This window comes from Mustela lutreola, chromosome 7 (genome assembly GCF_030435805.1).
Source record: "Mustela lutreola isolate mMusLut2 chromosome 7, mMusLut2.pri, whole genome shotgun sequence".
NCBI classification, from domain to species: Eukaryota; Metazoa; Chordata; class Mammalia; order Carnivora; family Mustelidae; genus Mustela; species Mustela lutreola.
This window is the reverse complement of record NC_081296.1, coordinates 104,576,150-104,593,224: the sequence shown is the minus strand read 5'-3', so window position 1 is coordinate 104,593,224 and position 17,075 is coordinate 104,576,150. Positions and strand designations below refer to the sequence as shown.

Below are 17,075 nucleotides of genomic sequence, written 5' to 3'. Positions count from 1 at the left end.
AGTTTTGACAAGAGCACCTTTTCTTTATAAACATGTTGACATTTTTTAGCTGCTGAATTTTTCCAAGTAAAGTCTTTTGATTTTGTAGAGTAAAATGAAAAAAATGAAGGAAAAATACAAAGACCAAGATGAAGAAGAACGTGAACTCATCATGAAATTGCTGGGGGTAAGTAACATCCAAACCCATTTTCTTTTTTGTTTTTTATTCATTTTTAGATTTCATTTACTTGATAGTAAGAGAGAAAGAGAGCGAGCGAACGATCAGGTTGGTGCAAGCTAGGGAAGCGTCAGGGAGAAGCAGAAGCAGACTTCCCGCTGAGCAGGGAACCCAATGCGGGGCTTGATCCCAGGACGCTGGGATCATGATCTGACCGAAGGCAGACATTTAAAACCAACTGAGCCACTCACTTACCCATTTCTTTTGCTTTCAAGGGGCATCCAGACCACTGCCTATCCTATGCTAGGATTCAGTACATTTTGTTAAAATAATTGACAATATTGAACATACTGACTTTTTTTTTGTCATAGTGCTCACAGAAGCAGGGTGAACAGCAAGCAGAGGGAGAAGCAAGCTCCCCACTAAGCAGGGAGCCCAGTGCATTACTTGATTCTAGAATCCTGGGATCATGTTCTGAGTGGAAGGCAGATGCTTAACTGACTGAGCCACCCAGGCACCGTCCCCCCAACTTATTTTTTTTCTTTTAGGTTTTTTTTTTTTATTAGAGCAAGCTGACTGTTTTAACTCTGTAAATTGAAGTCTGCAGGTTCAAACAAAGAAGAAAAAGGGAAGAAGGGGAAGAAAGGAAAAACAAAGGATGAACCTGTGAAGAAACAGCCCCAGAAACCTAGAGGTGGACCAAGGGCTTCAGACAGCATAAAGAAAGAAACTCCATCCCTTGACGTTGCAACTCATGAGTTACAAGACTTGACCGTAGATGATCCACATGATGATAAGGTAGGGCCACCACACATATGGATATGGGCTTTCACTCCATTAATTCACTAACCACTTCAGGGTTCCCAAGACACAAGGCTTACGTAAGTGCTAAAACCAGGACAAGTGGGAGCCTTATTCTTAATGGAAAGTCATCTTAGAAATATAACCTAAGACTAAATTTCCAAGATGTAAGTATAAAAATGGTCATGTTCATATGATAAAAAGTTTTTTACCTTTAGAAAATTTTATGGAGAGGCTTTATCTGATTCTAGTGGGAACTTAGTTACAATAAGACAAATAATTGGGATTGTCTTGAAAATGAGTAGAAAGTAAATTTGCACTACTCTAGATTTTTCTATAGGAAAAATGCTGTATTATCTTACATAATGTTCAGTGCCTGTACAGCTCAAGTTCCCTAGTGGAAAAACCAGCGAAAAGTGAACATTTATCCAGTTAAGAGGGTTGCCTGATCATTCTATCAACTGAACACAACAAGCCCAGCTTTAAGTGTATCTTGAAATCCTGAGCAAAGGATTTATTACATTATACAATTGAAAAAAAAAGTGGTTTCACTGAAATTTGTATTAATAGCAGTTAAAAATTTGGTTAGAATCGTGTGCTCTGTTCAGTGCAGATAATGCTTACAGGGATTCTTAATGTGCTACTATTTTCTTCTTGCCCTGAACAGTGTTACTGTTTTATAATGTGACAACTCATTTTGATCCTCAGATTTTTATACTATTCTCATATTTGTAATTTATTCTCTAAACTGAAGACTCCTAAATATTGAGGTGTTATGAATTATACATGAGAAATCTGGAGATAATCTAAGAAGAGCAAATGAAAGTAAGCTTACCTTAATATGTGAAAAATTTATCTTAGAACTAATGAACGGAGCATAAAAAATAAAAGTTCTGTTCACCAGGATTCTCCATTTTCCTTTGGCAGACATCAAATTTAGTTGTCATTGTAATTTATCACTTTAACATTGAAAATTGTCATTTTATTTTATTTTTTTTAATTTTTTAAAAGATTTTATTTATTCATTTTACAGAGAGAGATCACAAGTAGACTGAGAGGCAGGCAGAGAGAGAGAGGGAAGCAGGCTCCCTGCTGAGCAGAGAGCCCGATGCGGGACTCGATCCCAGGACCCCGAGATCATGACCCAAGCCGAAGGCAGCAGCTCAACCCACTGAGCCACCCAGGCGCCCCGAAAATTGTCATTTTAAATTTAATTTCCCTATTTTAGCATGCACCCCCATGTGAAAGTCTTTTTTTTTTTAAGCTTACAGAGAACAGTGTTTTTTCTCCTTGAATGGCTTTACTCTCTGAAATAGATGTACAACAGAGTTTTGGGACACTGAAGAACTCAGGCTTGGGATCCATAACCTATTGTTTAGATGGGATAGTCTTGTTATATTACTGTTTTTTTCTCCTCATAATCATGTGAAATTTCAATTTAAGTTATAGCTGACTTTTAACATTTTGTTTGGAACAGGAAGAGCAAGATCTGGATCCACAGGGTAATGAGGTATGATTTTTGTGTTGGGGTTCCTGTTATGACACTCAGACTACAGTCTAGTTCCCAGAATATGTGATACACAATTTCTAACTAGTTAAAACTTGTAAGGCTAAGACAAGGTTATAGGCTCTGGAGTCCAGCATTCTGGGGTTGAAGCCCAACTTTGCTACATGTAACTGCAACCTTGAAGCATTATTTTTTGTTCTTCTGTTTCCTCATCTGAAGCATGGGGATGATTGGTCCCTACCAGGAGAGTGTTTGGAGAATATACATAAAGCATTTAGAAAAATCCATGGCACACAGTAAACACTACTTCAGCACCAAACATCTTGTCCAAGTTTTATTCATGTTGCTAAATAAATATGGTTAATCTTGTAGGCAGGCAGCCCACAAAATGGCAACTCTAAGAAGCCTGTAAGAATAGGCAAAAGTTGTTTTGGTGGGGGAGGGGTAATGGCTAGAAAATCCCCCCAGTCAAGAACTGGTGGTGTAGCCAAAGTATCAGTCCCGTTTCCAGGCAATGGATTTAAATCTATTTGTAGTCATTATTATACATCATTTTAATCCATAGTAGTTTTCTGCAACAGATAACATCTAGCAAGTTTTTTCTCCCTTAAATGTATTTACAAATTTACGGGTATTATTTTTGAAAATCATTCTGATTCTCATTTCTCATTATGCTAGACAAAAATTTTAGTAGTAAAGAATATAAACACCATTGGCCTTAAATTCTTTGGACCTAGAAATAGAAAGCAGAGCTTAAGACTTAAGTCTATCAGAAAAAAATAAAAATATATTGAGATATTGGACTTTTCCTTCTTTAGGACTGGTTAAGAATTTTATAATTGTTTTTGTTTTCCCTTTTTAGGAAAATCTCTTTGACTCTTTGACTGGACAGCCACATCCTGAAGATGTATTACTGTTTGCCATTCCAATATGTGCCCCTTACACCACCATGACAAACTATAAGTAAGTGATCTATAGTTTACTCAAAACTATTGACACAACAGTGACTTATGAATGGTTTTGTAATCTCTGTTCAGTAACACACATAATTCCTTTTTAAAGATACAAAGTGAAACTTACTCCTGGAGTTCAGAAAAAGGGAAAAGGTATTTAAAAATTTTTTTGAATTACGATTTTGAACATGTTTTCACAAAACAGAAAGAGATTACTCTGTCTTCTACTTACAGCTGCAAAAACAGCCTTGAATAATTTCATGCATTCCAAAGAAGCAACAGCAAGAGAAAAAGACTTATTTCGCAGTGTAAAGGTAAAGTATTCCTCCTGAAGTCTGGAGATCGGTGGTGCAGATACAAATGTTAGCAGTTATAGTTTCCTACTTTCCGTTGTTTATTCAGTAGACGCAAGCAGCAGTTATTGTTTTGGTATAAAATGTCTTACTAGAAGCAGTGTAAAGTAAAATCATTTCAGTTGAAAATTTTCGAAATGCCTTTCTTTTGACAGCAGAGAACACATAACTGTCATAAAAGAAATCTGACCACCATATAGAATATGAAGATATTCAGCAATTCTCTTTTTTTAGGACACGGATTTATCAAGAAACATTCCTGGCAAAGTCAAAGTGTCTGCACCTAATCTTCTGAATGTAAAAAGGAAATAGCTGAAATGAAATCCTAAAATATTTGAGAAGAGCCAATTTTATAGCCTTTTGGAAGTTCACAGATGAAAACACCGTGCAACAAGACTTCCGCATTTAAAACAAATGAACTAAATATTGCCTTGCTATATTCACCAAAAGGACTTTGGGTTTTTTTTTTCCAGTTTTTTAGAGAGGAAACACTATGATAGGATTTCCTAAAATATTTGTGGACAGTTAAATGCTAATTGTATATATCTGTAGTTATCCTACAGGTTCTTGAAATTTGGGAGGTTAATACTAAGTTTTCATTTCATGTTATAAAGGAAGTCAAGTGAAGTGGCTCAGTTGCTTAGACTATTGACTTGTTAGTCTGCCATATAGAACATCTAATACATCTTTTCCGCACAGGCCAGTCACAAGATTTTTTTTGTTTTGTGTTTTTCTGGTGGTATGGTGTCGGGGGGTTAAATATTTAGGATTAAGTCTTGGAAACCTTCTGCCTTTACTTATCCTTGTCAAAAAATATATTAGACCATATTTAAAATACACATAACACCTAGAAAAAATTGGCATTGTTCATTTCCATGCATTTACATAATTTCAGTTTTCATCCTGATTTCTTTCTCGTACTCTCAGTTTTATACCAATTTATTTTCTACCTCTAGTAATTATCAGCATGTTACAGATTATCTTAACCTATGATATCATAAGTGCACTTTTAGGCTTATCACTAAAGACTCCTGACCCAGCTCCTCTTATCTCCTAACAGAAGAGAGAACTAAGTCCTATATCATTCCCATTCTTTGATGAGCTAAAAAACTGTTAATTATTAAATGATTAGACAATAGCTACCTACAGTCAATATGACCACTGGCCCCACCCCTATACCAAAGCATTAATAAGGTCAAGTACTAAACAGCTGTTGGACCTTCCAGAATTTCTTTAACCAGCTTAGTCCTGTTGGGAATATTTCTTCATTTGAAATTAATGTTAAAAAAAAAAAAACCAAACCTTTGTAATTATATAGCCTAGTATTGTAAGTACCAAGACTACTCTTGCCATTAAAGAAAAATACTAATTTTAAAAAATAACATCACCATTTTGATAGTGGTAATAATAATTAGTATCATGTTTCTATAGCTATATATCCTGAAGTTACCAAAAAGTAAGTATAACAACCATTCCTTGGGGTAAAAAGCCCAAGTATTAATTTTCTTTTGCTTTAACAGAAGACAGTTACTGGTGTTAAATACATTTATTGTAAACTTTAGACACAAAAATAGGTTCTCTAGGCCATTCACATGCACATTAAAACCAAAAAGCTGCAAACTACAACAATGCATATAATTATACAAATGATGCCACTCTTTGATGTTTACAGAATTGCTGTCCATGCAAGGGGATCAGAGGCATGATCTATGAAGCCTTTAAGATCCAGAAGTGTTGTTACTACCAAACCTCTGATTAACACTGTGAAGTAAGTGTTTTGGAAGGCAGTTCCATGAGTTGGCTAACATTTCCTTAAAGCAAATGACTGCTTCTAAGCTTAGCCTGAAAGGGGACAAGAAAAAAATAATTTGAAAACTTAAGAAAAAACAGCATGCCCCTCTCCCCCAGAAAAAACACTTTAAAGATTTTCGCAGAAACTGGTTAATTATATCATTGAAAGCTTGTTATTGCCCTTAATCTATAAACCTGGTTTTTCAAAAGCATAATTTAAAATGAAGTACGAAGTAAGAAGTTACTCACCTTACAAGAGATTTTGGTTGAACTGAAAATATAAGTATTTCATTACTGTGTGCCTGAAAAATAGAAAGAAAACATATAAAACTAAGTACTCCACAAGTAAGTTTCAGAAATATTATAAAGTGTCCTTTTAACTAGGGTAGTATACTTACAGCTCTGTGATGGACAAGAAGGTTATTGGCGCATCCACCAAAAACAATTACTTCTCCTTCGTCACTGGCACAAGCTGTATGCCATAACCTGTATTTAAAACAAAAGCTTGAGTTTGAAGTTACCCAAACACCAAAATGACAATTTATACTACAGAAGAGAATGATGAAATAAAGACTAGAGATCTTTAATACAGACCAGAAACATGGTGAGAAGCAATTATCTTAAGCAGCAAACGCCAGGGGAAAAAACCAATTAATGTCTGTTTTATCTGATGTTATCATTTTATCTCTCTGGTCCAGTCCTAATTTATGCAATGAGAGGTTTGAACTGAATGATCTGTTCTCTAGGTCTTTGTTAGCAATAAAAATCTTACGGGAGATGTGTGGTATATGCCCTCTCGATCTTTTCACAGCAGGGCCAGTCGACCTTACACAAAACATCTGAAGGATGCAGAGTCTGCCTGAGATACTCCCAAGAATCAGGCCTGGTAATTCTATGGAAAAATTTTTTGTGCCAAATGAAGCCTTTGTACATAAGTGTACTTAAATTAGAGGCTTGGGGGGAAAATGCAGGCTGACCTACTTAAATGTGCTTTGACTACCAGTTGTGACTAGATCATATCCTCTGGCAATTCTTTGTAACAATTCTGACATTAACAGAAAGAACTCTTCTTTTGGGGTGATTTGACTTAATATTTGTTAGTGCTACTGCAAATTTGATGGAAGTTTTTTCCCACTGACATTGTTCAAGGTTCTGGAATTCTCTTCTTTCCAGTTACTTTTCTTAAATGGCAATCATAGAAACAGTTGAATTTACTTGAGAAAAGAGCTTGACTATAAATTTTAGCTACATCAATTTTATGAAAAAAGCAGCAGCAAAAGTCAAAGTCCAGCTCTGTTTTTTATGCATAGTGACAGAAGAGAAAGTATTCGATACTAGGATAACAGTGTTTTTTTTTTTTTTTTTCTTTCAAGAGGTATGATGTGAACCTTAGTGAGTGCTAGGATTTTTATAAGAATGAGGGATTTAATGCAGCCATAATTTCCTCTCTCATTACCAGTCTTGTACATCTTTATCGACCTCAATTATTCAGTATAAGAATTACTTTTTAAATAGTTCATACCTTGGTTTTTCAGTATAGGGATGATTAAACTGTATCCATTCATTTTTACTGATGCAGTAAGTCCAGGCATCACCTGATGAAAGCAAAGAGAGAACAGCCATGAAGTATGTTATTTTGTCAATAGGACACTGGTAATTAAAGGGCACAGCTTTAGCAAGAAACGTAATAAATCAGATTGTGAGTACAAACAGGAAGTATATATCCTTTATTTTTTTCCCCCTCTGCAATTAACCAAATAGGCCAGCCCTTTGCCTGTTACAATCCTTCAGTAGGGCTTTTAAGTGTTGCACTGGACAGAATCGATTGATGTCCTAATATAAAAACAATTACAGGTTTGTTATAGAATCAAAATTAATAGCAAACCTTCCAACCAACCCTATAGCCCTCTGATACATCTAAAATAAACTAATCTCTCTAGCTATTTACAGATCACATATGAATGATATTTAATGATTTCTTGTATTTTTAAAAGACTTACTTAGTGGCTGTTTATCAGTGGTAAATCCTCCAAAAAGAAAGAGATGATCTGAAGAAACTGGTGTTAGTGAGTGCCAAGATCGGCCCACTGGGCATATGCCTTGTGGAATTCTGAAAACAGCAGCTAAGTTATAATCTGTGTTTAAAAGCAGCCATTTAATAGAAATACTGAAGAAGTTTTCTTTTAAAGCTTATATAGAATTATGAAAAAAAGACTTGAAATTTAAAAAACCTCTTGGTATTAATAGCTACATGCTTTGGAATTAACTATGTTCTTAGAAGATAAAGTCAACTTCAGACTTATCAACAATGAGCATATGCTGTGTGCCAGGTACAGTATGGGAATGGGAAATTAAAAAAAATTCCTTTAAGGATCTAGTCATCATGTTTAAGTTTTCCGTTACAGAAAATTTAAGGAAGTACATTATATACTGATAACAGAAGAAAAATTAAATATCTTAAAAATAATTCTCTAAAGTGATACATACAATTCGTTCCACTCCCACGTATCCAGATTAAGATAGTGAAGATCATTCATTCTAGCGTCCTGAAAAAGGAAAATTAAGTAACTATCATTTTGAATGACTTAAAAACAAGTCCTTGAAACTATTCCTACACTTACTCGATATCTGCCTCCAAACACAAAGCCTTTGTTTCCAACAGTTGCACAGGCGTGGGCAGCACGAGGTGAAGGTGCTTTACCCTATAAAAATCAAAAGAAATTGTTAAAACTAAGTACAAGTCTTCTCTGGACATGGGATGAGGATATGCAAGACACCTGGGCTTTCAAGCTAAGGTGCACGTGTCTGTACTACAGCTTCGAACTGTGATTCTGCATTTGAGTCTATTACTGAATGCGCTAGCTAACAGAACACTTCTTTCTCTCTCTTAAAATTAAAGGTAGCATATTATAGGACACCTGTGTCAGATGAAAAAGAAATCTAGTATTTTGAGGAACTTAATTACAGTCTAGTGCTAGGTCATTTATCTAGTTACAAACAATACCCTTTAACATCTATTAGATAATGGATACTGGGTTAGTTTATATATTCCCTAAACTTTTCTGAGGTGTGGACTCCTCCTTGGAGAAAAATGAAAGCAGTGGACCTTCTCCAGAAAAACAGGAATGAACTGTCCATTTTTGCCACCTCCCAACCCTTTCTCCTCCAAGAACCCTTGCTTTAATAATTCATTATTCTTCAGTAACTCACAGTAGTGATAGGCTGACTCCAGATAAATGTTTCAGTGTCTAAAATATGTACATGATCATTCCATCCTCTTGGGTGGCTTGAATTCTACAGAAAATGAATAAGAATCTGAGTTATTTTACAAATGTTTATAAAATTATATAGCTTTGTCTGGTTTATGAATAAGGCAAAATGAGTAAGACTAGCAGACATACATTATTTCAACATACCAAGAAGGCCATATCCAAAGACAAAACTTCACTTACCCAAAAAGATGTTTCATCAAATTCAAAAGTTCCCAAAACTTTATCTTCAGGTAAATATCCATAACCTCCAAAAAATATTAACCTGTTTGATAGAAAGCCAAGACACTAAAAATTCATCCACAGGTTAGGAAGATTCAAGAAGTTTTTCTTTTGTCATGCTACTGAAGAGGCACACTTACATATATAAAACACTTACTCACATAATAGTGGCTACTAGGGCTGATTACGCCTTAGGTGCTATGTTAAGCACTTTGGTGTATTAATTCACTTAACCCTCATATGGGCCCTAGAAGGTATGTTCTAAGGTTACAGTGGTTATTGTCTAAGGATACTTGAATGGCAAACCATTTTGCACATAAAAACTCAAACCTATGGGGCTGCTAACTCACTTGTTTTTATATACCCAGACGCCAAGTTTGTCCTTTGATGATGGAGGAATTCCTTGGCAATCAATCCTTTCCCACTGTAATACTCTGTCAGTAGACCTTGAATCCAGCATGTAGAACTGTTAGAAGCAATGATTTCAGTTAGATTTGGTTATGCACAAGAAATTCAACTTGGCATTTAATTTTATTGTGATTTAACAATAACAGGAATGTCATCAATTCAGTTCTCCTAAAAGTGTGACTATAGACTGTTACTGGTCTGAGTCTACATAAGGAGCTTATGCCAGAATGTAAATTACCTAAGTCACCAGGACCCTGTTTAGCTCATTTTTTCTGCCAGTAGCCTCATGGATTTGTATTCTGTGCCTTATTACATAGGTACTTTGAGTCATACTGATCTAATTTATGGGTATGAAGATGGTATTACCAAAAAATTTCAACTCAGCACTTTCACCTTCAATTTGAATTTAACAAACACATCATGTAAGTGCCTACTTAATCCTTTAAGATTTATCCTTAGCTGCTACAGTTAAGTATTGGTCTTTCTTTCAGAGAGTTCCCATCCAGGCACTTGAATAAATGATCATTGTGTGTGTGTGTGTGTATCCCCAGCTTCTTGATACATTAACTACTCCCATTTTTCTGTCCAGCTCTAAAGCCACAGCTTGTTTCCCAAGCTGCTTCAGGTTGTGTCAAAGTTACCTTTCTCTGCCTTGGTCCTGAAAAACACATGGTTCTGCTATAGCCTACGGGTGCGCCTCACAAAATCTTCGAGGCACAGAACCCTTTCTGCAAACAAAATCTTCAGCAAGGGCCTCACTGAAGTGAAGCTACACTTTTTAAAATGCAGTCGGGAAGGGTGGTCTGGAGCCTGCCCGACACCAGTATGCTTGCCCCACAAGTGTCCCAAGACCTGTCAAGGTAATCTGTAGAGCACCTAGGAGTACACTTTACAACTATGTCAGCTGAATGTTCCAACCACACCAAACCACCTGGCATTTCCATGAACAAGACATACTGCTTATACCTCTGCCTCTTTGACATCTGTATCTTGGCTACCCCCTCCAGTTATGATTCAGTTCAACCCTCCTGGGTGAAGATTTTCCTTATTCTGTTCCTCCATCCTGCCAAACACAGTGTCAAGGTATCTTTTTCAGATTTAACAATATTTACTGAGCTATTACACTGTGAGCCAGGCTCTGTCTATCTCCTTATATGCTACTGAAATCATCTATTTCTTGTATGTGTCCCTTTTAGAATGTGAGTTCCTAGGGTGGGGACTGTATCATTCATCTCTGTGTCTCCAGTATCTAACCGAGTGCTCAGAGTATAAGGTGATAAGTTGCTAAATAAATTTATGAGTCTCCCTAAATCATACGCACCTTTCTGACTGACATTTGTGTCTTACTGGCTTGAGAGAACAACTATTATCTTTTTCCTATTTGGAAAAAAACACCAACAAAGTTTGAACAATAGTATTTTATGGTGCCATATTAGAGGAATGTTCTGGTCTGCTATTTTTTACCCTGCCCCTCATGACTGCATCTCATTTTCAACTGGTTTATTAATACTCTTCTAATACCCGAGGGTTCTCCAGAGAGCACAAACAAAACCACTTAGGAAATCACTGCAAATAAGTATCAACCAAAGTTGATTTTACCAAAGGCCTAGAAAAATACCAAAGGTACCAAAAGGTACACAAAAATACTAAAATGCACATTCATACCATTATCACATACATGTATTAAGCTGGGACAGGATTAAGTGTGGGCTAACCTTAGAAATCTCAAGTTGTCTGAGAGTAAAAGAGTAAAATTGCCTTAAACCATAATCCTTAGAAACACTAACCTTATTCGTATTGCCTCTTGAATGGTGTCCTCCAAACAAGTAGAGCACCCTGTCTACGCACACAGCACAGCTTCCTGACATGGAAGGAGGAACATCTCCCTCCGTGTTAATTTTTTTCCTGAGGGCAGAAAAAACAATGTGAACGTTTTGCAAAAGGAAAGAAATGCAAGAGTTACTCATTTCTCTTCTATCCCCACCACAAAGGGGAAAAATAAAATAGGCTGGCCAACTAGATGACCCCCAGGGTCTCTTGTAGCTCTAAATTTAATCCTGAAGTTCTTCCTCCTCACCGGCCCTCCAGGCAACGCCAGCTGCTGCTACGCCTGGGCCGCCTGGGCCGCTGCTGCTACACAAGGGCTGCGGGAGCTAAGGAACATAGTGGCTCAAACTAAATTCTTTATTGACTTAACCAGTGGCTCTTTTGTTTTCGATTTTGAGGGAGCCAGGAACCCCAAAGGAAAACTTCATCCCACTCCTGGCCGATTAATTCAAGTTATGTTTTATTCAGTCACCTTTTAGCCATTCAAATGACTAGACCTTATGTAAAATTACAGGCAGTTAGTACTTACTGTAGGCCAGGCACTCCTCTGAGTGCTTTGCATGCCTTAAATCATTCTCAACCTAAAAATGAATCTGTATCAAAAAGTCCTAAGAAATCTAGGATTCAGAATATTAACAGAATGGTTAAGGTCTTCTCATTTTATCACTTTATGCTAAGCTTTAAATTTTGGTAGGGTTATTTTTACAAATCCTTTATGGGGCTGAATGTTTTAAGAAGTTTGTAGAACTCCCCTCTTAAGGAATACTATTATAAATTTCCAATTCTCCTTAAAAAAAAAAAAAAAGACCAAACAGCTCACATCAACACTGATTTGCTAGGTACAGAAATAATCTTGCCTTTTTAGTTGAACTCTTAAATCAGGCGGGACCACTACTCTCCTAGTTCTGTGATCTAGAATGTGCAAAATATGTAAAGGGCACAGAGTTCTTAACAGAGCAAACCATGGAGAAGACTACTTTATAAATCCCCAAACATGGCTGACCCAGCATTTTAAGAACCACGTTAATTCTGCCAAGAACATACTCTTGAGTACCACTGTTAGGAGACTGGCAAAAGATCTTTTCAGAATGGTTTGTTTTTTGTTTTTTAAGTATTAAAGATACCTGCATTGAAATTTTAATGTTAGGGCTCATTAGAATACCACCTTTATTTCTAGCAGATAAAATCTAGAAATCCTTTTCTCATTTACCATATAACAGAAGATATAACATCTTGAAAAAAAATATATGGAACTTTTACCGTATATCCGTTCCAGGACCTGAAGCCTCTACTTCTTTAATATTACAAGGATACTTTATAGAGCTCTGAACAGAAGTGTCTTCCAAAGTCATGAAAGTACCAAATTACTGAACTACTGAAGAACTGCTAATGTATCGAAGCTTAGCAGCTAAGCTGAACTAGCAGAACACTGTTTTTAGAACAGTTTTGTATCTTTAAATAAGATCTTTTTACTCTAATAGAATGGGCTTTACAGAGGTTTTTTTTGTTGGTTGTTTTTTTTTTTTTTTTTTAAGATTTTATTTATTTGCCAGAGATAGAGAGTACACACAAGCAGGCAGAGAGGCAGGCAGAGGCAGCAAGAGAAGCAGGCTCCCCGCAGAGCAAGGAGCCCGATGTGGGACTCGATCCCAGGACCTTGGAATCATGACCTGAGCCGAAGGCAGCGGCTTAACCAACTGAGCCACCCAGGCGTCCCTGTTGGTTTTTTTTAAGGTTTATTTTATTTTTTAAAGATTTTATTTATTTGTCAGAGAGAGGGAGTGAGAGCGAGCACAGGCAGACAGAATGGCAGACAGAGACAGAGGGAGAAGCAGGCTCCCTGCCGAGCAAGGAGCCCGATGTGGGACTCGAACCCAGGACGCTGGGATCATTACCTGAGCCGAAGGCAGCTACTTAACCAACTGAGCCACCCAGGCGTCCCTTAAGGTTTATTTTATTGAGAGAGAGGGGAGAGGGAGAGAATGTCCAAGCAGATTCCCTGCTGAACATAGAGCTTAAGTTGGGGCTCAATCTCACAACCCTGAGATCATGACCTGAGCCAAAACCAAGAGTCAGACACTTAACTGACAAGAGCCACCCAGACACCCCTAGAGTTTCTTTTTTTTTTTTTTTTTTAAGATTTTATTTATTTATTTGACAGACAGATCACAAGTAGGCAGAGAGGCAGGCAGAGAGAGAGAGGAGGAAGCAGGCTCCCTGCTGAGCAGAGCGCCTGTTGCGGGGCTCGATCCCAGGTCCTGGGACCATGACCTGAGCCGAAGGCAGAGACTTTAACTCACTGAGCCACCCAGGCGCCCCTAGAGTTTCTTTTTACTTGCAATCTTATTTGAACTTTTTAGTCTCCCTCATAATATCCACAGTTACCATCTTCCGGTCTCCATGTTGTAGATCCATAGTTCTTCTCTAGGCAGATAAAAGTCATATAGTCCTCTGACTTGATTACTCTAAGAATAAAAAAATAGCAAATATAAAAAATAATTGGTATTCTAAAGAGGCACTATTATGTACTTTTCATATCTATCTTGAGATATTAATGAGAGTTATGAGAAGTTAAATAGGTCTTACAATTCGATTCCATCAAATGGACAACCATCCCTACCTCATGCCACATACTCAAGGTAATATGGACAACCCAACCCTGAGTTCAAGCTTTTGATAGAGCAGTTGCGATAACGCAGACAGTTGAGAGATCTCTGGGAAATCTCCAAGGCCACTTCATGCTGAACAGACAACGCTCCAACTTTCAGCTGCATGTCTTTAGGAGAGGTTGCCTGTGCCGTACCTTGCATGCTACAAACTCGTCTACTGTGTAAGTGCCTGACCCACTAATGCACCACGTCACTTTCTAGCCATTTTCTCCTTGCATCCATTTGTTCTCTACCAAGAAACGGGGCAGAACTGCACATGTGCAATTAAGTCCATATGCAAAATTTTAAGTTCCTTCTTCTGCTCCAGTTCCCTTCAGGCAATAATTCTTAACAAAATGTTCTTACCGTATGTCAGAACTAGCTGAGCTCTTTCAGTAGATTACTTCATTTAATCCTCTCAACAACCCTCAAAAGCAGTTACTCCAAGAAAACAGGCTTTTTGGTTTTTTTCTTTAGAGAGGTAAGTAATTTGCCCAAAGTTACTTGTAAGTAACAGTGGAACCAGGATTCAACTCTCCTTTCCTTGAATTTGCAACTGCAATTGAGGTCCTATCTCCACAACCTTTGAAGCTCCCTGGTCACTTTTTGAACAATGTCAACATGTGCATGAACAATAGCAGTTCATGGAGAATGGGTGTCAGAGTCCAATAAGCTTGTATAGTAAGCAGTATACAGAAATCAAGGAGGTGGCCATGTAAATATTTTCTATTCCACCACTTACAAGTGAAGAGAAGGCTGGAAGCAAGATAGCAGACTGAGCGGGGACAGACCAGCCTCACCCGAAGAGGAGAACACACTACTGTCCAGGAAGCTAAGGTTTATTGCCTTCAAAACAATCTCCAAAGGCTTCTCAGGGTTCTAGCCAAAATACTGGGGACAACCCATTTTGGAACCACCTGCTGACTTCATTGATCATGCCTCCCTCCTGCTTAAGTCCTAGGCATCCAGGCCCTCAAAAATTCACCAAAAATCTTCCTGACCACCCCCCTAGTAGCCCCACTCCCCGAAGTCAAGTCCTATTCCCTCAACGCTAATTTCTACAAACAGAATTATGAATAAGTAGCTTAGACCAAAATGTGACTAAACAGGCTGACTTCTCCAACAGAATTATTTACAGTTTAATAAGTGTCTCTACATACCTGCCCCCCTTCCTCCTACCAAGTACCTGCCTCTAAACACACATATTCTTTGGACCCTAAGTTAAACACTGCAGATTAATTAGGACTGGCAAAAAAAAAAAAAAAAAAAAAAAAAATGCTCTTGTTAAACTAAATGAATTCATCAGGACAGCCATAGCAGCTTATTCCATCTGCCTTTTTTGACAGTTATCAGCTATGATCAGGTCAGCTGTGCCAGAAGTTTTATTTTACCAGAGTCAAAATAAATAATCAAAGGCACAGCTGTAGTGGACCAGATTTCAAGCATATGGGGGTGGGAAGATCAATTTTAAGACCAAAACGGACTAAAAAAAGAGTATTTTTGGTAGGAATGGATCAGAGCCACGCCAGTAGTAAATGCAATGAGCAAATTCTAGAACGCGGTTACTGGGAAGCTCTAACAGCAGAAAGGCAGAAGTAGTAGTGAACAAGGTTTAAATAGGAGACATCTGGGGAGGATTCCCCAGCCAGAGGCAGCAAGAAATGCAACTGGCTCTCAACTGGTAACCAATCCCATTGCTTATGATTAGGAGTAAAAGAACTGATTTGGTGGTTACACTTGTTGCTGGTTTTTGTTTTGTTTTGTTTTGGCGGAGCCCTTTCCGTTACTTTTGACAAGGGTTTCTTCTGGAAAATGTTCAGCTGAAACCGAAAGGAAACCAGCCCTACGATGTTCACACAACAGGTGACGGCCATCTGCACAGGTGTAGCTCGGACTCCTGAGCAGAAGGGAAGGTGGAATTAGGCGATTCCTGCGGCCTTCGGGAATTCCAGGGAGTTTTCCCAGACCTGAGTTACCCCATAAGCGGGCAACAGAATCCGTGGGCCAAATGACCTCAGCTCCAGAGGGTGAAGTGCTCCCTAGCGGGCCAGATAAACGGTTACGGGTGACATCACACGTCACCTCTTACACTGGTCCCCCCCAACCTTTTAAAATAAAACACGCTCGGGGCCGTGCGCCACCCAATGCGCCCTCCCCCAAATAACGCTCCAACTTCCACCAGCGCCCGGGGGCCGGGCCCGGGGGCGGCGCGGGCTTTGGAAGCGGCGGGCTAGCGTGACAACAGCCCAGGCGCGTCGGGACGGGCTGGGGGACTGGCGAGGAGACCCCCGATCGCGCGAAAAATGCACGGACGGGCAGAGTCGCGTCGCGGGGGGCACCGGGCGGCCGCTCTGGCCTGCCCGCGGACCCGGACTCGGGGACCAGCCGAACGACGGCCGCCGCGGCCGCCCGCCCACTGACCTTGTAGCCGCCCCAGACGAACATGTGGCGCCCGTCGCCCACCGCTACGTGGCCGCTGCGCTCGGCCGGGCAGGCGAGCTCCATGGACTCGTAGCCCTCGTAGGCTGGCCCCGGCAAGTCATCCGCCCGCAGATCCTCGTTGCCATCAGCCATCTTGAGGCTGCACTTTTGTTCACCAACAATCCTCACACGCGCGAGGGGGGAAGAGACAAAGGAAAAAGAAGAAATGCACGGCGGCGAGAGGCGAGCAGAAGGCGGCGGCGAAAGGGACGGCGTCAAGGCCGCTCGCTGGCCGCCCGCTCGCCGCCCGCGCCCTCCCAGCCCTCCTCAGCGAGGACAGCCTCTCCGCCGCCTGGGCTGCGCCGCGGGGTCGCGGGCCGGGGGCGGCGGTGGGGTCCCGCCGGGAGCACGACGCAAAGAGGGTCCACTCGGGGCCAAGCCTAGCTTCCAGCCCGCCCGCCCCGCCTCCAGCTCGCCTCCCGCCGCCGCCGGCCCTTGTTTACGGCGCGGCCGGAACCGCCCGTTCCGCTGACGCCACCCGCCGGCCTCCGGAAGCGCGGCCGGCGCTCAGCGCCCCCAGCGCCGGGTCCTCCCGCCGCCGCCGCCGCCGCCGCCGCTCGCTGGCCCGCTGCGGGCCGAGCTCCGAAGCGGTGTGTGACCGAGCTCCAGACACGCTCCGAGCCTCCTCTCACTGCGGGCGCGGCGAGGATGCGGAGAA

The 17,075-nt window shown here is 40.0% G+C and overlaps 2 protein-coding genes across 2 annotated transcripts in view; one reads left to right on the top strand and one right to left on the bottom strand.

Moving 5' to 3' along the window:
• NEMF (nuclear export mediator factor) overlaps window positions 1–6,338 on the top strand; it is a 52,617-nt gene extending 46,279 nt beyond the window's left edge. Inside the window, exons 27-33 of the mRNA XM_059182032.1 lie at window positions 89–166; window positions 758–955; window positions 2,436–2,468; window positions 3,328–3,428; window positions 3,528–3,571; window positions 3,653–3,732; window positions 4,006–6,338. Coding sequence (XP_059038015.1) covers window positions 89–166; window positions 758–955; window positions 2,436–2,468; window positions 3,328–3,428; window positions 3,528–3,571; window positions 3,653–3,732; window positions 4,006–4,083 — 612 coding nt within the window. The 3' untranslated portion in view covers window positions 4,084–6,338. The remainder of the gene's footprint in view (window positions 1–88; window positions 167–757; window positions 956–2,435; window positions 2,469–3,327; window positions 3,429–3,527; window positions 3,572–3,652; window positions 3,733–4,005) is intronic.
• On the bottom strand, window positions 5,303–16,868 carry KLHDC2 (kelch domain containing 2). Its single transcript, XM_059182033.1, has 13 exons — window positions 16,358–16,868; window positions 13,674–13,753; window positions 11,249–11,366; window positions 9,404–9,519; window positions 9,015–9,096; window positions 8,773–8,856; window positions 8,184–8,264; window positions 8,050–8,108; window positions 7,563–7,672; window positions 7,085–7,157; window positions 5,961–6,048; window positions 5,812–5,864; window positions 5,303–5,613 (listed from the first exon to the last, which is right to left on the bottom strand). The coding sequence occupies exons 1-13, from the start codon at window positions 16,508–16,510 to the stop codon at window positions 5,490–5,492; spliced, it is 1,221 nt and encodes a 406-aa protein (XP_059038016.1). The 5' UTR covers window positions 16,511–16,868; the 3' UTR covers window positions 5,303–5,489.
• Between the last annotated feature and the right edge of the window lie 207 nt (window positions 16,869–17,075).